The 20,792-nt window shown below is 42.8% G+C and overlaps 1 protein-coding gene across 1 annotated transcript; it reads left to right on the top strand.

The window, feature by feature from the left end:
* Positions 1 to 880: 880 nt before the first annotated feature.
* slc38a10 (solute carrier family 38 member 10) lies at positions 881 to 20,046 on the top strand (the record flags this gene model as incomplete). The annotated part of the gene is made up of 17 exons (XM_079237059.1): positions 881 to 970; positions 2,956 to 3,073; positions 4,092 to 4,137; positions 4,358 to 4,451; positions 4,693 to 4,836; positions 6,549 to 6,673; positions 10,816 to 10,918; positions 12,070 to 12,252; positions 13,121 to 13,232; positions 14,572 to 14,678; positions 14,778 to 14,931; positions 16,576 to 16,746; positions 16,829 to 17,257; positions 17,347 to 17,427; positions 18,153 to 18,173; positions 18,564 to 18,704; positions 18,806 to 20,046. 17 exons carry the CDS (start codon positions 881 to 883, stop codon positions 19,978 to 19,980), a joined length of 3,294 nt encoding a protein of 1,097 aa, XP_079093185.1. The 3' UTR covers positions 19,981 to 20,046.
* Between the last annotated feature and the right edge of the window lie 746 nt (positions 20,047 to 20,792).

Genomic DNA, 20,792 nt, shown 5'->3' with positions numbered 1-20,792 from the left:
ATTATTATTATTTTGTTATCACCGTCTGTTGTTAGTTAGCAACTAAGATAGCTTAAAACTTTCAAACACTTGCTGGTAAACAAGCTCCCATTGTCACCTGATGCAAAGTACCTCTGCTTTCATTGGTTCGCATTTCAACCCTGATTAAAAAAAAAAAAAATCCAACAGACACTTTTCAGAAATGATGAACCATGTTTATTGCCGCTGGAGGAAAAGGAAAAACGAAAGGAAAACAGGAGTTTAAACCCTAAGTATGTTCATGACTAGAAGTGACCACTAGTGGGCGCCCGAGCGTTTCTACAGCGACGAACCAGCGGCCGTGTTGTCTCTCACTTCCTCGACTGTAATCTCTAGTTACTTCCTGGAGACGCGCTCGGGGAAAGAAAAAAAAAAACTAGGCTGGATTTGTCTGTTTTGAACAGAGTTCACGTTAACCTGTTGCTTACACACTCACGAAAACGCTATTTTGCTAACGATAAATGGCCGTTTGATGTGAGGTAACTATTTATGATGACGTAAACGGGAGAGCCCCGCCGGAGGCGCAGATACACGTGAGTTAGTTCAGCTAACTAAGGAATGCAACTACTACTGCTAGCTAAAGGCTATGGTCTTTATGACATTATGGTCTTCATTTATATTTATTTATTTGTATTTAATCTTCGTGCTGGTGTGTATTTTACAAAGCCTGGATAGATTCAAAGTGTCAAACGTGTAACTCGGGCGTCTCTGTGTGTTTGCTCCTGCAGCGCCACGTCATTGATCAGCGGAAGAGTCAAACACACACACACACACACACCCGGAATTTAGTCCCGAGTCCCCGCTTTGGACTCCGTTTGTTTGAGATTTTCTCACCGAGAGGACCCGCCAATACGCGGTCAGAATGACGGCGTCTAACTGGGGTCTCATCATGAACGTGGTGAACAGCATCGTGGGAGTCAGTGTGCTCACCATGCCCTTCTGCTTCAAACAGGTGGGCTGTGCTGCACACCTGTCGAAAACACGACCGTGGACCGATACAATACGTGTGAAGGGAAATGTACTTACTGGATGGCTGTGTGACTTTTATTGCTGCTAATAGACGCTTGGTTGAACATAAAGACTCTCTTCAGAACAAAACGTTACCCTCTGCCCTCCCTCTGTAAAACAGGGCTAAAGGAGACAGGAGTGTATAAAGTTACACGATCATCATCACAAAATATATTCATGACGTATCATTGCCATCACAGTACGATCTCAGGAAACTATTTGCCATGAAGCATTTCGGCCTACTTCCTGACTCACTGCCTCTCTAGTTTGTTTTGAGCAAAGTGGATACAAGTACTATGCAAGTTCAACATTTGTGCAGTATTTGTAAGTAGTAATGCACAGACAAAACTAAAGAAGATAAGGGGTGGGGGTGGCACTTCTTTGACAGGCCAGATCTTCACAAATTGTATTAGGCCCTTGAATCTACTCCATAAAAAACAAAACAAACAAACAGCAATGTATATTCCTTTTATTTCAGACTTATGGGTACATATAGCAACAAACAAACGCAACAACAATATATAAAATATAATACAATGTGAGGACACAGGTATAATCACTTCAGTTAAAGAGTAACTCGTGGTTAAAAACATACAGACACTTGTTCCAATATTTCCAGAAACAAGAATACCTTGTATCACTCTGTTGGCTCAGTTAAGACTTTTATAATTACATTTTCTGAGTCATTTAATCAACATTTAAATTTGTATATAGAATTCCTCAACACAGCATGGAAAGTGGGAACATTACGAGTCATAAACAGATGACTTGCACTTGTCCATCTGGGAAGCTTGAGCAAGATTCTGAAAGCATCATTAAATGCCACCTGAATCTTTTTCATTTTTGCTTTACTATAACTGCACCACAGGTGGGCTGTATAGAGAGGAGTACAGTAGGCTCTAAAGAGAGCAGTTTTAACATCTTCTGTACACATTAAAATTTACGTGCCAGCTTATTAGCTTGTGCATAAAGTTTGCAACACTGCCGCTGCACATCATCATAATCACTTAGGTAATTACTAATGATGTGACCCAAATATCTAACTTTGTCCACCACATTTAGCTCCTGGTCTCCCATTTAAAAAAAAAAAAAAAAAGGACACTGTAGATTCTGATCCTACTTGGTTTTAGCTATCATGATAACACTCTTTTTAGAGTTGAATTTGATATCATAGTGCACACCATACCTTGAGCTGACTCTGAGCAATTGATGTAAACCAGCGCTATAAGGAGACAGGACCACTACATCGTCAGCGTAGATCAGATGGTTAATAAAACTTTTCCCCCAACATACATCCTGTCTTACTCTCTTTTAACTTTTTAGAAAGGTCATCCATATATAGATTACAAGAATACACCTCAGACAAAGTAAAATGTCACCAGAATTGCTGATTAAAAAAATGTTTTCCTCCTAAATAACGTCTATTAAAATCAAAATAGATCCATTTAATGTCATTGATGACTCTTCCATGGTGTTTTATCACTGCACACACTCTGGAAGTTTATTGTTCCTGTCATAGATAAAATTATTTGTCAAACACTCATGGGTGGATAAAAGTCAATGTTGATTCTCAATAATAATGTTGCAGATATCAGCTATAAGCTATCTATTCTTGTGTTGCATCTTGAAGAATAATTTTTCTTTTTTACTTTCCGTAGATCTTCATGTTCTATTCTTCTTAATATAAGACTGTCAAATAAGTTTCCTATTTGGACTGATGTTGCAATTATTTTTAAGGATTAAATGCAGTGAAGATGGTCTAGCAGGGTTCCAGTTTGAATCCTAGTCAAGGCATCGCGACTTATTCAATGTCCCTTTAGTGCTTATATGCTTTCATAGAGGGCATTATTTAGCTATTTGTTGCGAAGTAAGATCTCCATATTTCAGGACAATTCTATATGTGTTTAAATGTCCTGTTTTCTCTTATAGTGTGGGATAGTGCTGGGAACTCTCCTGTTGTTCTTCTGTTCGTGGATGACCCACAAGTCTTGCATGTTCCTGGTCAACACAGCGAGCAGCACCAAAAGACGGACATATGCGGGACTGGGTGAGGTTTAAATTGTGTTGAATTTGCCATTTTGTATTCATTCCCGACAGTTAGCAGTAGGGATGGGTATCGTTTAGGTTTTTTCCGATACCTGCGCTAAACCGATACTTTTAAAACGATACCAGTGCCTAAACGATGCCTGAACCGATACTTTTTTATTGCCAAGGCAATTTTTTTTCTTCAAATTGAACAATATATTAACCTTTTAAAGTATACTATAAAAATAAATACATACAAAACACTTGTCTTCAAACTGCAGCTTCAAACCTTTTAACTTCAAACTAGAAACAATATATATTTAAAAAAGAACAGACACAAGCATCAGGTGGCCTGATGGGACCGTGTGCAACAGAACTCAGAAACTGTTGGCTCTACAAACTGCTGCTTTACTGGACTACACGTCATCATTGATATCAACTGGAAGAGATTTGTTCCAGAAAGCCGAGGACGGACGTTCAAAAGCTCGTGCTCGTGTCTGCAGCGATCTCTGTGTTTCTTTACATTTATGAAATACATCTTGTGTGGTGTGTGAGCGCTGGAAGCCCCGCCCCCTCGAGCCCCGCTCTGCATGCAGGCGGACAACAGAGAGTGGAGGAGTGTCCTCTGATCCGTGCTATTTTAATACTATCGATACATCAAAATCCTATCATTTTTAACGTGCGGGTACCGCGCTACCTTTTTAGTATCTATATACCGTGCAACATTACAGAGTAGTGTAAAAAAACAAGTATTTAAATCGGCTCAGGCACCGGAAGAAAGCACCGAAATCTGCGTTGCTTTTCAGTCCGGTAGGTACCGGACGTGTTGGAACCGGTGCCATATTGGCACCGGTTCTCGGTACCCAACCCTAGTTGGCAGTAGCAGCGATGGCCATCATTACTGAGCAGACCGATGAAATTGTACCAGCAACAGAAAGTTACACTTCATTTCCAGAAAACCACTTCACAATGATTTCTACCGACGCTGCCACCTGTTTGTCCGCGTGTTTTTTACACTAACGTCACTCCCTTCTCTGCAGCTTTCCATGCTTATGGGAAACCAGGAAAGACCGTGGTGGAGATGAGGCAAGTCTTACTATTAATTCACTGCATGCATTATGCTGCCTTTGAAGTGTATATTGTTCCACAGATACTTATCATAAATGTTTACAAATTAAGTGGATTTATTTCCAAAAGCACAGACACTAATAATAATCCAGATTTCCCCTGTCTTTTCTCTCTCTCTCTCTCTCTCTCTCTCTCTCTCTCTCTCTCTCTCTCTCTCTCTCTCTCTCTGCCCCTGTAGTATGATCGGTTTGATGTTGGGGACCTGTATTGCCTTCTACGTTGTGATAGCCGATCTGGGCTCAAATTTCTTCGCTCAGCTGTTAGGTTTACAGGTTTGAGATCATTATTTGCTTTATTCATCTCTTAATCTTTGAACATATGTTTCTTATCCACTGCTCTGGTCTGCATTCTGAGACTTCAGTTCACTCCTAAGCAACCAAAAACATAATTATAAATGTTGGAATAATAGGATTGATTGAGTTAAACCAACTGACTATGAATAGGCAGAATCAAGTCTGGTAGTAAGCCTCGAAGAAACAATGTTGTGTTGTTGTGTCACACTGTCCTCCGAAGGTGACGGGCATTTTCCGCGTGCTGCTGCTGTTCGCCGTGTCTCTGTTCATCGTCCTCCCTCTGAGTCTGCAGAGGAACATGATGTCCTCCATCCAGTCCTTCTCCGCGATGGCTCTCATGTTCTATACCTTCTTCATGTTCACGGTGAGCCCTCCAACACACAGGCGGCTACACTCCACGCAGGGCATCTGAACCGACTGCAGTGGAATCACTTTAGCTTTGGGAGGGCCGTTTTTGTGACCGCCTTTTGAATATTACATTTTTATAATTTATTTTTTATAATGTCAAACGATTACTGGAATTTTGTTGACGCTTTTTGTTTTCCTAAAGTACTAGAGTTGATTCTGAAGCCGGCGTGCTCTTTGTTGCAGTCTTCTTCTTCCCCATGGATTTAGTTGTACATGTAAATACTATACATGCATTTGTAACCTGCAACACAGTTCATTGACCTTGCTCTCTGTTTGAACTTGAAACACAGATTATTGTTTGGACAAATGTTATTCCATGTTAATTCCTCCTTATTCGCTCCATGCACAGAACTATGTCTTCCTTACCAATACAATATTTTCTTGCTCCTCCTTTTTTAAAGAGCAACGTCACACTAAATCACATCAGGCAGAAAACAATTGCTGTGCTGCTCTTTATTGGCTGAACAAAGTCCGTCCCCTGGGAGACACCACATGGAAATGACCACTAAAGGCATTTTAAGCACTGTAAGTGCAAAGTAAATGGAGGTCACATAGTCAACTCCACTAAATCACAAACCCGTTGCAACTTAAAGGAATTCTTTTTTTCTATATTTGCTCATTTGTTTCCAGATATAAATATATCAAACACATTTGATATATTTCAGACTTATTTTTCTTGCCCTAGTCAATCATTATTGTGCAGTAAGTTAATACTAACCTTATGATTATATGGACATGGCACCTTCATGAACCTGGAAAAATGAGAAGATTCAAGTTTGAGGACGATCACGAGTCAAATCTTTTGCCATATAGTATTGCCTCAACCCTTTGTTGATGTTGGATTTGTGTCTTTCGACGAAACATTTGAATCATGCTGCACTTCTGGCTACACTCTCACCAGTAAGTCCAAGCAGGAGACGGTTTATAATTAACATATGATATATATGATAAATGAATAAACATTTAGTTTATTGTAAACAGCCATCAGTACGTATTAAAACACTTACTATCAGTATTCATGCGATTATCAAAGCCAATGCACTGCACTTGTATGCCACTCAAGTAGCAACTGGTCCATCTCTTTCCAATCGGACGTTCAATGCTCCACTGTTTGCACTCATTGTTGAGCAGCACTAAGCACACGGCTCTGATGGGTTCATGCTTCATAGGTTCGAGTGTACTCAGAGGTGCAACATACTAAAACGTTTGACTCTAGCGACGGTCCAGCAGGAGTTTTCTGCCTCATGGGATTCAGCTTGTTTACTCTTTAAATGCACACACCGAGTTTGTGTGTGTGGTTCCATTCTACTGACCTGTATTGCTGCTTCCACAGACTGCTCACTGCTGTTTACAGCCCCTTCGTGTGATGTGACGCGTAGGTCGTAGTGTGGGGATAACCCGGAGCAGTGGTGTGGTGTGTGTCTGGCTTTAGATCCAGGCCCGGCCCAGTCCAGATCCCTAACCCTCTAACAGTGATCTATCTCCTTCCCTCCCTCCTTTCATCCTACCCTTCGTTTTTCATTTCTGCTCATTGCACCCCTTTACTTCTTTCTCCTCCTCCTGTTTACCTCGTGTCCGTCTGCTCTCCCTCACTCCCCTCGACTACCTCCTCTGCACCCTTTGTTTGCTCCCCTCTTTCCACTGCTGTTTCTGCTGCTGTTGCTGTAGATAGTGTTGTCGTCCCTGCGCTACGGCATTATCTCAGGCTCCTGGGTGGAGCGGGTTCACCTGTGGCGCTTCAAGGGCGTCATTCAGTGCCTGCCCATTATCGCCACAACCTTCTGCTGTCACCCGTAAGTAAACCAAGGAAACCACCCCCGCAATAACACCATCGTAATGGCAGTTGGTGGGGGTTGAGAGTGAAGGAAGCCAGATGTCTCCCCAGCATCCTGATACTCCCTAAACCCCCATCCCACCTACCTGAACCGTCCCTTCCGCCCACTCCTCTCAGTCATCCCCATTTCTCACTTTTTTAATTCGGGTTTGGTCTGAGCCATTTGAGCTCTGTGAGTGTGTGTGTGTGGGTGGGTGAGTGTGTTCTTGGTGGCAGTTGTAGTAAGGCAGAGAAGTGTAACATACTAAGCTGAAAGTTTCATCTTCGCTGCCCTCCCACCACCGCCCCACACCCAGGGATAGCAGCCTGGGTGTTGGTGTGGGAGGCTTGAGGGTTATGGAGGGATCTGCTGTCCTTTGGGACTTTTCCAGGTAATTAAAGGAGCAAGACGTAAGAAACACATGCTGATCGAAAACCTGTGGGGCCTTTTTTTGTCTCGATCACCCTTTCATATGCCTTTTGTATTTCGATAAAATTCATGATTTCACTTTAATTCATTACATATCACTGTCGTTACTCAATTTTTTTTTTCAGCTATGACAGGTTTTATGTTCAGTATGGGGATTCTTGTCATGTCTCTTTGTTGTTTCCCTTTCTTCATTTTCTCTGGTTTTCTCTCCTCATTGATTACCTTCATTATCTGTCTGAGCCGCCAGCATGGGTGCAGCCCCCTCCTCTTCTTCGTGCTCCCACCCCATCTTCATTTGGTTCGGGCCGTAACCCCTTCCCCCTCCCCCCTCCTTCCCTTCAGGTGGTGCTGTCCTCGTTCAAACATGGGCTGCTCAGCGGCTGGTGGCTAGGGCAGGTCAAAATGGTGCGCTGGGAGGGTGTGTTTCGCTGTCTCCCCATCTGTGGGATGGCCTTCGCCTGTCAGTCGTAAGTACTCCCCCCCCCGGCACAGGACCATGTAATGAAACTAATGTCAAACAAGGGGGGGCATGGATGCTCAAATGGGGGCTTTTCCACTGTCTGACTCCAGCAGAGGCACAGTGAATCCTTCATAGCTGCATGTAGAAATTGAACAAACATCATAGTCAATGCATGTGCACTTGCATCATTGCTGTAAGCCAGGGTGGAAGGTTTTGGGTGAGTTTGTCATGTAAAGAGACACACACACATGTGGTGGAGATGAGGTGGTTGTTGAGGAATTGCTAGTCGTAAAGGGAGGCTGCTTATTATTGCTTTTCACTGTCAGCTCATCAGTTTCTGCTCAACTGTTAGTGCTGCCCTTTGTAGAATGAACATGAGGTCCGTGTTCAGTTGTCAAGTGACTTTGCTGTGTCACAAAAGCTACAATGATAAGTTGAACATTTAGACAAAAAAGGAAGACTTTGTCCATATTCCAATCAGATTTTCTGATCTGAAACTATAAAATTGTCAAAATAAATGTGGATGCTGACCTAAATAGTCTGGCAATTGACTTCCCTGAAAATGTACACTAAGATGTTTTTTTCTTTTCTTTGCTGGACAGTAAGATGTTTTTCACGCCAATCTTTGCATTGCATTAACTTTCCTTGCAGTGACTGCAGAGATCACACCACAACATGTCACTTCTTTCAGCTTAATTCTGAGCCTTCTGAGCCACCGTACTCATTTATTTCTCCATCTTCACTCATCTGCATGCTCTGTCACTGCCTCTTTTGTCCTGTCCTCTTTGCTTTAGCGCTTGCTGTGGGTTTGCAGAGAGTTGAGCTGGGGAAGGGTAATGTGAAGGTCTAATGAGATCTGGGTGTACAAAGTCTTATCTCTCATTTGAATGCAGTGCTGGGGGAGGGTGCAGGGAGTGTTATTGTGGAAGTCATTAGGGCCAGATGTTTGGGTGGTGCTGCTGTATGGGTTTGTTTGTGTGAGGGAGAGTGGGGTAAGTGGCAGGAATGGGTGACCGTTGCCATGAGACTCAAATGAGACTTTAATTAATGCAATCGCACAAAGCCAACGTGACATTATGGTATGGCGGACGCGTTCATTAGCAAGTGAGGTGTGCGCATGTTAGAAGAAAGACGTGTGTGTGTGTGTGTGTGTGTGTGTGTGTGTGTGTGTGTGTGTGTGTGTGTGTGTGTGTGTGTGTGTGTGTGTGTGTGTGTGTGTGTGTGTGTGTATATACACATGCACATGTGTTTTGTGCGTCGGCTCCCACTAGCTGTGCTGAGTGATATTTGGCAAGGTGATTTCTTGGCCTGTGGTCAGGCCACGCAAAGCAAGGGCTCCGTGAGGCGGCTAAAGCCAAACCACTAATCAACGCATTGGACTGCCGCCATCTTGGAGACACACACTGATGTATTCACAGGCTGATTAAACAGCTCTCAGCACATTGGATTTTTATTACATTCATGAAACGTGCTTACTTCCAGTTAAAACATTACTTAACATCACCATTATGGTGTGACCGGGGCCGGCCCTGTTGTTTTTTTGGCTGAACGTTTAAATGGCGAGGAGCAGTTAGCTCATAATAGAGGGACATAAGAAAAACATGTGCAGCGAAAATGTCCCTCTGTGATGCTACTGTCGGCAGGCTTTCAACTCCAAGTTAATGATATTATCTACAGCGCACACCCGAGCCCTCCCAACCACACACACACACACATTTCACCACCGTCATATTTCCTCCATTTAAGGGCAGCGTTAAAGAAAAAACACGTTAGCCTCTGAGTCAGGACTATTGAGTGAACATTAGATGCTTTAGCTGACAATATGGCGTTTTCTTTAACCTTGGCTATGAGATTTACTGGTTTACGGATTAAACAAGCATCAAGAAAAAGCACCGTGGGACAGTGCTTGCTCATAAACTGTGCAAAAGAGAGACAGGCAAGGAGAGGATGAGAGAAAGTCGTGGTTTCTCTCTCTCTCTCTCTCTCGTTTCTTCTCTCCGTTTCTTCCTTTTACACATATATGAGGGCGATGGAGAAAGAGAGGAGGTGAGCACAAAGAGTCTGCCAGCAAAGTTTATAATGCTCTAAAACCTGCCAGGCACTCGCTGTTATATATAACGCCTGTAAAGTCCCTGGTTAATGTGCCGATGGTTCCCTCTACGCCGCCACGCTCTCTGATAGCACAGAACCAAAAATGACAGAGGGAGACACAGTCTCAGTTGTCCTTAACTACTGTCACCATTCTGTGTCGCACACATGCACACACTCGAATATAGACAAACACTTCCTACTTACTCCACCCCCACTGCCATGACATTACTTTCATCTACTGCAATTTGTAAACATGAATTGTTAGTTAATATATATTGATTAAAAACAAAATCCTGCACATGCTAAACAAATATTGTTGCATTCATGTGCATCTTTATATTGCTCCATACCTGGACTTACAAGCATCTGAAATACATTTGACTGTTGCGGTTTTGGGACCCACTTTAGCAAGTAATAATCAACTAATTAATTCATAAATAATGGGACAAATGATCACTTCAGGGTATAATTAATGTAATGCGTAAAGGGAGTTAATATATGAACCAAAACATTAGCTCGAGAACAACAAACTATAATATATTTTTTGTTTTTTGTTTTCCCATCAGGTTGGGACGTGGAAAACTGTGGATAAGCCACTGGAATATTTAATCATCTCAAAAAAGAATACGTTTACAAGCTATACATAGTTTTGTGATTTGCTTGTTCGACTTGTGAAAACATTATTTTAGCTCAACTTTAGCAGAAGTTGGCAGTGAACAACAATCAATAACAAACGATGCAGATAATAACTACAGCTTAGTAGACAATACAAAACTTAATTTCATTTGTTTACTGATGACTGGCTAATGGTGTTATAATTTAAATGGACTAAACAAGCACAAATAAGTTGGATGCTGACAAGGACATGAGAAAAAGACATGCATCATTTTATTATTGAATGGCACAAATGGGCCTCCGTATGCCTGCTCATTAGAGAAACCTACTGAGTAGTTCCCATTAAGGTAACATTCCTGTGACGTCTCTCCCTGCTTATGGCTCAGGAGTTTTCCCCTTCCCAATGCTGAAAGTTGTATATCTGATTATCTGGACAGCACATGAATGCACAGGAGCAGTACTCGTGTGGTCTTTATGTCACGCAGCAAGCCAAGTGTGTTGTTGTTGGGCTGCTTTTCTCTCACAGGCAGGTGCTGCCGACTTACGACAGCCTGGACGAGCCGTCCGTCAAACGCATGAGCACCATCTTCACCTCGAGCCTCAACGTAGTCACCGTCTTCTACATCACTGTGAGTGGAAGCACACTCTCCATTTACACGGGCTACACTTGCCTCAGATGCTGCTGTTACGTAGAAACGTATTGACTTTGTGACATTAATACGGAGTGTTTACTCGTCCTAATCCAGGGGTCAGCAACCTTTCGTATCCAAAGAGCCATTTTGACCTTTTTCCACCAAAAAAAATTGTCTGGAGCCGCAAAAATTATTTGATATCACAGCTTCTGAAGTTTTATATATAGTCATATTATATATACAAAAAACTATAGTTCGATGTATTTATGAAAATATAGAACAATTTTTACATTGTATTGTTATTTTACCTGTTTATAACTATCAAACAAAAAATAGTCATGTGTCGGCTACATTAAGGTTAATTAAAAACACAACTATGCAGACCTTCAGGTCTATCTATATTTGTGGTTCATGTGGTAGAGTGTTTGCCCTGTAACTGCAAGGTAGCAGGTTATACCTGTCCTCTTCAGTGAGTTTTACATTTTAAACGCATATCTTTTGCTACGTTTACACTGAGCGTCCTCCTCACTAGAGCACCGCAACCGGAGGACGGATCCGTTTTTACTAACGGACGCCTCACTGTCTCATGAGCTGACACAGAACCAGCAGCAGTAGTGGAGTTTGGAGATGTGATCCACTTCCTGAAAGTAGATCTACTTTACTCAGTTTGCTGCAGCAGTTGAGGAATCGCTCTTCTGCACTCATCTGCGCGCGAGGGCGGGGCTCTGAATCACGAGTAGCAGCTGCAGGAGCGGAGGCTTGACAGCGACGTGACGCACATTTTAGTGAAAGAAATATTTAAACATTTATTTGTATTTTCAGTGTCACAATATCACCTAAAACTCCAAGATAAGAGGACTTCCCTTTAAAAGTTTTTCCACTGGGAAAAAAAAAAAGTTGTCTTTCTTTTCTTTCTTTTTTTTGTCAAAGCCTCAGAGAGCCGCAACAGACGGGCTAAAGAGCCGCATGCGGCTCTTTGGCCGCAGGTTGCCGACCCCTGTCCTAACCAAACGCCTTCAAATCAGTGCCTGAAAAGTTATTGAATGCTGCCAGTCGCCATTTTGTCTTAGTGTTCCACACCTTCATGTGCCTCTCTTTTTGCGTTCCTCCCAACCCTGTGTTTGGTTCCCTTCACCTCTCTGAACCAGGTGGGTTTCTTCGGCTACGTCAGTTTCACAGAGAACATTGCCGGCAACGTGCTGATGAACTTCCCGTCTAACCTGGTGACCGAGATGATCCGTGTGGGCTTTATGATGTCTGTGGCCGTAGGATTCCCCATGATGATCCTGCCTTGTCGCCAGGCCATCAACACTATGCTTTTTGAGCAGCAGGTCAGCTTGACTGCTAATACTACTAATATAGATGGATGGATGGATGGATAGTTTAGAGACTGTTAGTATGTGATGTGTGTAACAACAGCCCCCCTTCCGGTAGGTGTTTGCTGAATTAAACCTACTGTAGAGCCTAACCTCTGCTATGTTTGTGTTCCTTTCTAATTACATTAATTATTGCACAATAATACACAGTGTAATCCACTGCCTTCAAAATTGTGTAGCCAGCACTCCCATCCTCTGTAATGCAGTTTGACAATGAATGAAAATAAACATGTTGCTCCATGTAAAAGGAGCCCCCCTGGAAACATCAATTCAATTTATATCGTAATTAATCATTAAAAGCACATGAAGTCTGACTTCTAAAAATCTTTTGACATGCACCGTTCCTGTTGTGGTTTAGAAAAACGTGCAGCATATACATTATTAAAGGTTTTTGTTGTGTTCAAACTGCACTGTAGGAAACCATCTATTGGCTTGCAGGAGAAAGGAAAGTCCTGCTTGTGTTCTTGGTGGAAACCAGACCAGTAATATGATGAGAAATAAGTAGCATTCCACACAAGGACTGGTGTGGCCACATCACTTGACTGAATGTAACAGAAACACTAAGAAGAACAAGCTACCAAAAAAAGAAAACATGTTATATTTGCGTTCTTTATTTTTAATAGATTTGCAAACATTTCCCCAAAACCTTTTTCACTTTGTCATTATGGGGTGTTGTGTGTAGAATGTTGAGGAAAAACATTAATTTAATCCATTTTGGAATAAGGCTGTAACATTACAAAATGTGGAAAAAGTGAAGCACTGTGAATACTTTCCAGATGCACTGTATATATTTTTTTTCTCATTCTTTGTTTTCGTCTTACAGCAGAAGGATGGGACGTTTGCTTCCGGGGGATACATGCCTCCTCTGCGATTTAAGATGATCACCCTCTGCATTGTATTCGGCACCATGCTGGGAGGCATTCTCATCCCCAATGGTGGGTGGGTGTGTGTGTGTGTGTGTGTGTGTGTGTGTGTGTGTGTGTGTGTGTGTGTGTGTGTGTGTGTGTGTGTGTGTGTGTGTGTGTGTGTGTGTGTGTGTGTGTGTGTGTGTGTGTGTGTGTGTGTGTGTGTGTGTGTGCGAGTGAGAACAATCACGCTTGGATTGAAATTGTATGTGTGTGTGTCTGCGTATGTGTACAGCTTGCTGACTGGAGGTCTTCAAGGTGCATGTGTTCCTTTGTGTGGGCGGAGTAGCCGTAAGTAGCTTTACGACGTGTGTGAATGTGACTTTACGAGTCAGTGACTGTCACACTCTAACACAGTCCTTAAATCAGGGCCCTAACTTTTATCTTTTCAGACGGGCAGACAGGAAGATAGGGCTATTATTCTCTCTCTCTCTCTCTCTCTCTCGCTCTCTCTCTCTCTCTCTCACACAAATATATGTACACACCAATATTGGCTCTCTGTCAGGTTCTTTGAGTCTTTCTGTCCCGCTCACAAACGGCTCCAAAATGGTGGAGATGTAAAGGTTAGAATGAGTTTATGTTTTATTCATCCTTTTATATGGAGGCTGTTTGTTAAACTTTTGATTGGGTAGACACACACACACACAGTGGGTTTGGATGGCCCTTTGTGTATCTAATCAGACTAATAGACTGAGAAGAAGGGAGGTAAGGACCCTGGGGAGAATGGACTCTAAATCTGAGGGAGACAATGTGGTGTCCGTCCTCTGGATGAACGATGGGTTTTCCAGGCCCGACGCCCAGCCAGAGACAGGTGGGGCCAAAGCTTGCCTTTGCCAAGAGCAGGGTGCCATGGCTAGGAGCCTGGGACTGGGCGGGTGCCGGTTATGACTGGCTGAGGCAGGTATGAATGGGACTAGTGATAAAGAGCATCGAGTTTTCTGACTAATGTTAACATCCCTATCAGATGAACTCAAGTATCCCTTCATTGACACGTCACCTGTCAATTTCAAAGTGCGTTTATCTCAATTGATTTTAATGTGGATGATAATTAACACCATGAAAAGTGATAATTGTTATAACATTCTTTTCATACATTGATAGTTGATGCATTACTTTTGATTAATCATTTAAACTGTTTATCCTTTACCGTACCTAATTAGTTTAACAATTTATCTTTTTGTATTACTTTTATTTAAGTATTTTAGCTTTTTATCCATTACTGTCAACTAAATATTTTAGCCATTTATTTTAGGTAATATATTATTATTTTATGTATGTACACCCTAACAACTGAATAATCTCCCCTGGGAGTCACTCTCCAGGACGACAAGATGACCCCTGTGTTTTTCTTTTCCTTTTCTCTCTTAAGTGGAAACCATTCTGGGTCTGACTGGAGCCACTATGGGCAGCCTCATCTGCTTCATATGCCCCGCGCTCATCTACAAGAAGATCCAGAAGAGCAGCATAATTTCTCAGGTTACAAAGTCAGAATTAGCACTTTCCTTATCAATTGCTCGGGGAAAATGTGTTATTCACTGACCTGCTGCGCTTCTCCTCTTTCTCGCTGTCCTTTAGCTGGTGCTTTGCGTGGGTCTAGGCATCCTGCTGGTCAGCACCTTTACCACCCTCTCAATTTCGGCCACAAGCCCCCGCACCAAGGTCCGAGTTCCTCCCACTGCAGCACCTGTCAAGAACAACCTGCTGCTCCCAGACCTTCCTGAACTGCACGGTAAAGATCATGACATGGGCTAATAGCTGGCTATAACTTATCTACTGGATGGACAATAGAAGAAAGTACTTTACTAATTAACCATGGAAACATTTACCTGAAGGCGCTAGATACAGGGTTATCTGTAATTATTTTATGCAAAAAGCTCTGGCGGCACTAAAGACATTTCTTTCTTTCTTATTTTCAAAGTCGTGGACTACAGCGCCCTAAAATGACAACGTAAAGAAAATATGAGCCAGTGGCAAAGGGCCAGCGAGACTAAAACAAAAGCACAAAGCCACAGCCAAAGAAAGGGTTTCTTTTATATCTGTGAGAAGAAAAGATGGAGACAGACAGTGACTGACAGACAGACAGGCAGGGTGAGGAGATAACCTCTTGATAATATCTGAGAGCAGCGCTGAGTGCTTGACATTGATGGAGCGAGAGTGATGCCCTTCAAACTCCAGTAATTTCTCTCCACCCCTCTACCTCTGTTCATTTCTCCTGCCACCCCCTCCCCCCAAAATACGTTGTCTACACCTCCGTCTCCCCCACATCTCTTGTGGCAGCTAGAAAATGCCTGCAAGCTCTGGCTGTATAAAGGGAATAGGGTGGTATGGGTTTGGGGAGGGTAGAGAGGTGCAGACGAAACAAATGGAGATGAGGCTGAGAGGAACCTGAGTCAATGTTCTCATTTTTGGGTGAAACAGGAGGGGCTTTTAGTTTCCGCTTCCTCTCCTTACCCCACGGTTCTTCAATGGCATCAGTTTCTAACCGGCACCAGTAAAGATCTTCTTTCTCCATCTTTGTGATTCTTTCTAGTTTGATTTTAATGCGTTCTTACCTCACATTTTGACTGGAGGTGAAACACATGTGGTCCAAACTTTACACCTGTTTCCTGTTTGTCACTTTCAATGTTAATTCATCTCCCTCCCTCTTTTCTTCCTTCGTAATTATTAAACCCCACCAGCTGTGTTAGTTTTGTCATTGCCAGTGCTTGCTGCCATCTAGTGGATCTACTAGTCGGGTATAGCCGGCTTGAATTCAATTACATCTGAGAGCATCAGTACGCACAGTTCATGCAAGATTTACCGCTGGTGTTAATTTATTTTAATGCCAGCTGTTAATGTGGGTAATAAACACAACGGCACAAGAAAATAAAGAGTGCATGTCAGGGCAGGTGTTAAATAGTAATGCACTAGAAAGACAGTCATTTTATTTTTCTCAGACAAGAGAAAACAGTGGAATAAATGAGGTATCAAATTGATCTTTTCTTAATTTAGTCGCAGTAATGTGTCTCGTTGTTTTTAGACTGTGTGTGTGTGTGTGTATATATATATATATATATATATATATCTATATATATATATATAGATATATATATATATATATATATATATTACACACACACACACACACACACACACACTGGCTGTAGGAGAAAATGCAGTAAAAACAAATAAATAGCTCACCAGCAGCAGCAGTATTAAACAAGAGTAAAACATATTCTTGCATAAAAAACGTTTTATGGCTGTATAAATCTATTACAAAAGGACAGGTTTACAAATGTTACCATAACATGGAACACGGTTTGGCTAAGGGGTCTGTGCACTTTTAATAGAGATGATATTTAGTTGCAGTGGTGTTTTGTGTGTCTGCATATAGAAAACCCTCCAAACAAGAAGCCAGTGGAGATAGAAAAACCTGAACTTCCGACTGTGGAGGTGGTACAACCAGTAGACAGGAACCCGCCTGAGCCCCCCCAGATTAAAGGACCAGTGGAACTACCAGAGAGGAAGGAGGAGGAAGAGGTGCAGTTGGACCGCCCTGGTGCTGGTAAGGAAACTGGACCAATGCGGGAATCTTCACTGGATTTTGAACAGTTGAGTATAAGTGACGTTCTGTTCTGTTTTCCCAGGTGTTGCGGTGCCAGAGGACGAGGCCCATCGACATGAACCACCCATCCCTTATGACAAGGTCGTGGTGGACAAAAGAAAGAACAATGAAGAGCTGCAGGAAGATAAGAAACAACCTGAGGAACCTAAAAAGAATGAAGAGCAAGGTTTAGGGAACGCTGTGGTGGTGGTACAGGACAAAGAGGACAACAATGTTGAAGAGAAACCAAAGCCTGTAGTGGCTGTTGTGGGGAAAGAGGAGGTGGATTTGGGTGGAGGTGAAGTCCAGTCGAGTGAAGTGGTGGAGAAGCCCGGTGCAGAGGCAGACAAAAAGCAGGAAGTTACCCGGCTAGAGGAAGTTGAGAACCTCGAGCCGGTGAAGGATCCTCTCGCAGGGAATGGAGCTGAAGGGGCCGATCAAGTGGGCAAAGCTCCAGATGCTGCAGGGAAACGTGAGTATTAATCTAACTCTAACCCTTGTATGGTAAAATAGTGGTCAGAAAATGCAACATTGACCTGGTGATTTGTGGTTGTTCTTCAGCTCCACTTTCTGAAGGAGAGCCTCATCCTGATGGAGATGTGGCTGCAGACAGTAAAGACAGAGCAGATGAGAAAATGGAAGGTGCGTGGAGTAGAAAACGTCCAGAGTTAATGGTCTTAGGTCACTTACTTAGCAGCAATTTAAGTTAATCACAAATGTATCATTTGGTGATGCATTTATTGTTATTTTTTACAATGGATTGGATGTAATCTAAAATACAGCTGCATGAAAATCATTTTGTCCTGCTAATTTAAGAGATGGTACACATGTATGACCGACATTCAACAATCATGCAGCAAGCAAACATGACCTCCCTAGTTTACTAGAACGTACAAGTACTTTAAAGATATTCTTGAAAACGTAGTAACTAAAATACAATCGATTGAGACAGGTTGCAGGAAAGAGGACACAGGAAATAAAACAAGTAAAGCACAAAATAATTAAAGTGGAAGGAAAGGTTTTTCCTTGAAGTGGCTGTGTTGTAACAAACTGTACATTATATGCTGTGGCCTGCTGCATGTTTATGTCCCTGCCTCTCTTTTTCATATTTCACTTGGCTGGTTTTATCTTGTATAATCTAATCTCCGTGATCTGTACTTATTGTGCCGGTACAAAAAGTTTAAAACACATCAGAAATATTCAAATCCATTTCCTTCTCCTATTTCTTGACCTTGCTGTATACACCACGCAGTCTTTTTTTTGGCTTTTGTTGACTTTCTTGTTCTGTTTACTTTTGCCTTCTGTATCTCTGTCCTTCTCCATCTTTACCCTTTTTTCTGTCTTTCTCTGCCGGACTCCTATCACAGTGATAAAAAAGCTGGTTGCAGGTATGAATTCCCTCTTGCCTCTTCTGTTTATCTGTCTGTCGCTCACATTTTCATTCACTCACTGGGCCAAGTTGAGAGGTATTTACATATACTGTATGTACAATGCATATCGTAATATGCATTTTTATCATATAACTAAATAATACGAGAGTGTATCTTTCCCCCCTAACATAGTTTGTGTGTGTGTCTACAGCTGCCCATTCCCGTTTATGTGTAAGGCTACAATCTAGAGATGTGTGTTTGAATGGATCAAGGAGACTGTACTAAACCATAGTGGAATATTTCCCTTCCCCTCTCACCTAGAGACATCAGTCTTACTAAGCTTCTTAACTACGCAATGTTCTGAGAGCAGTTTGTGGCTTATTTTAATTGTACTTTTCTGTCCAACAGAAGGCCAGCTCGACCATGCAGTGCTACTGCAGGTGATCAAGCAGCAGCAAGAGCAACAGAAGAGACTTCTTGACCAGCAGGAAAAACTACTGGATTTTATAGAAGAGCAACATAAGGAAATCCACCAGAAAATACCTGCCGGTGGGTGCACACCTAATGCTTTGCAGATATGACACTTGAGAGCACAGGTGGCTGTGTTCAATGTAAGAATAAAGTGCAATAAACATGATTTTTAATTAAAGGGGCTGCTGACGGTGAGGCAGACAAAGGCCTCCAGGAGGGGATGGACGGTGGAGCAGCAAAGCCCAAAGAGTCTGGCCTGGACTCAACCGAAAAGCAGCCCGAGGAGGCAGCTGGTGCTGGTGCTGGTGCTGGAGCTGGAGCTGTGGCTAGAGTTGGCGTTGGAGCTGGAGTTGGAGCTGGCATTGTAGCTGGTGCTGGAGTTGGAGTTGGTGCTGGTGCTGGACCTGGAGCAGCGGAGCCTCAGGCCGTGGACCAGAATCCAGCACAGGTCAAACATAAGGCTGCAGAGGTTGGGGGTCCAAATATAGCTGTCCAAGCAGCTTACAAGGAGGATGACTATGTTGCACTTGGAGGAGAATCCCGTAAGCAGAGTGAGCTAGGGGCAAGGGGAGTGCCACTGGTAAAGAAAAGATCTGATAACCGTCAGCCAGTACCTCAAAATGATCAGGTAGCTCAATTTAAAGAGGATGAAGCAGGCTTAGATGAGGTAAAGAAGAAAAATGAAAATCTTAAAAAAGAACGGATAGAGAAAGAGGTTCAGGCAAGAGTGGAAAAAGAACGCCGTGATCGGGAGATGAAGGAATCGCTGGCCAGAGAGCAGGAGCTGGAGATGGAGAGAGCCGCAAAGGCTAAACTCGCACAGGAAAAGGCTGCAGAGATGCAGAGAGTTCAGCGGGAGATGCAGAATACAGACAATGAAATACTTGAGAGAGCGAAGAAAGAGAAAAAGACAGAAGAGGCTCAGGAGAAGCAGGCCCAGCTGGGGCAAGCTATAGAAGACAGACAGGCTGCACAGGGGGCTGAGAGAGAAGATGGTGAAGCTTTGAAGAAAGGAGGACGAGACCTCAAAGAGAAAGCTGCTGCTCAGGCGGACCCCGGAGAAGGTGTGGAAGACAGAGCCGTCAAAGCCGAGGCTCACCCCCAGGGCTCCCACGAGAAGATCGGGGACCGGAGAGAGATGGATCTAAGACGGAGACGCAGGGCACTGGGACCAAGAAAAGATGGAGGGCCCCCAGAGGAGACCGGGATGTCCAGGGGGATGCCGGGGCTGGAGCCCCTGCTGGAGCTGGGGGGCTCCGACCTGCACGTGGCCCTGGAGGAGCAGCTACTGGCTGGGGCAATGGTGCACTCGCGGCAGATTAAACAGGCCTCAGAGGATGAGGGGGCGAAATAACACACATTAGACACGCACGCACACGCACACACACAAATGCTCACTTAATGATTGGACAGCAAGTTCAACAAATAATGCATACCTGCAGAAAACTTTGGATACTGTGGACTATTATATCGTTGCCTTACATTCTCTCTTGCCTTCAGACATGATATGGACAAAGAGGACCAGTTTCTTTTTCTCGATACTGTGTACTCCGCAAACAACCCAAATACTTTTATTAAAGAGCAAAGTGTATGTAAATATTAACTTATTTTTGTCTCTGGGGAGGACAATTTTGAAGCGATTGCTGTTAAAATGTATGTAAATCTATGCAATACCTTTCTTTATAGTATTTAGACAAGGTGGATGTATTAATGTCTGTATTTGAGTCCCTTTTCACCAGCTTCGTGGAGTCTGCCTCTCTGTTCGTGCTTCATTGTCTCCTGTGCTGATTTTCTGTTAAGTTTGGTATTTATCTTTTCCTTTGATATGTATATATTATAATATTTGGTATGTTGAATTGTGAGCAATGTTGAAGGTTTCTTTGAACATTACAAATACCACATGTTGGATGTTATGTGAGCGCCTTGGTCAGAGTCACGATACTTTTAAATGAAACTAACGGTATTCAGCCTCATGCTGGAGCTACGAGGTATATATTGTCGGCTTGCGGTTTAATAAACTGTGGACAAAAAAGCAGCTGGATCCAAGACTCTAGTTATCAATCATTCCGTCTTCGATATATGTTCCCTGTTGATTAATCAGTGCCTTCCAATCCATATGCTGCTGTTATATCAAAACAAGATGTGGCATTTATTTCCTCAATTTGT

This window comes from Taurulus bubalis, assembly GCF_910589615.1.
Source record: "Taurulus bubalis genome assembly, chromosome: 2".
Lineage (NCBI taxonomy): Eukaryota > Metazoa > Chordata > Actinopteri > Perciformes > Cottidae > Taurulus > Taurulus bubalis.
This window is presented reverse-complemented; position numbering and strand designations above follow the sequence as displayed.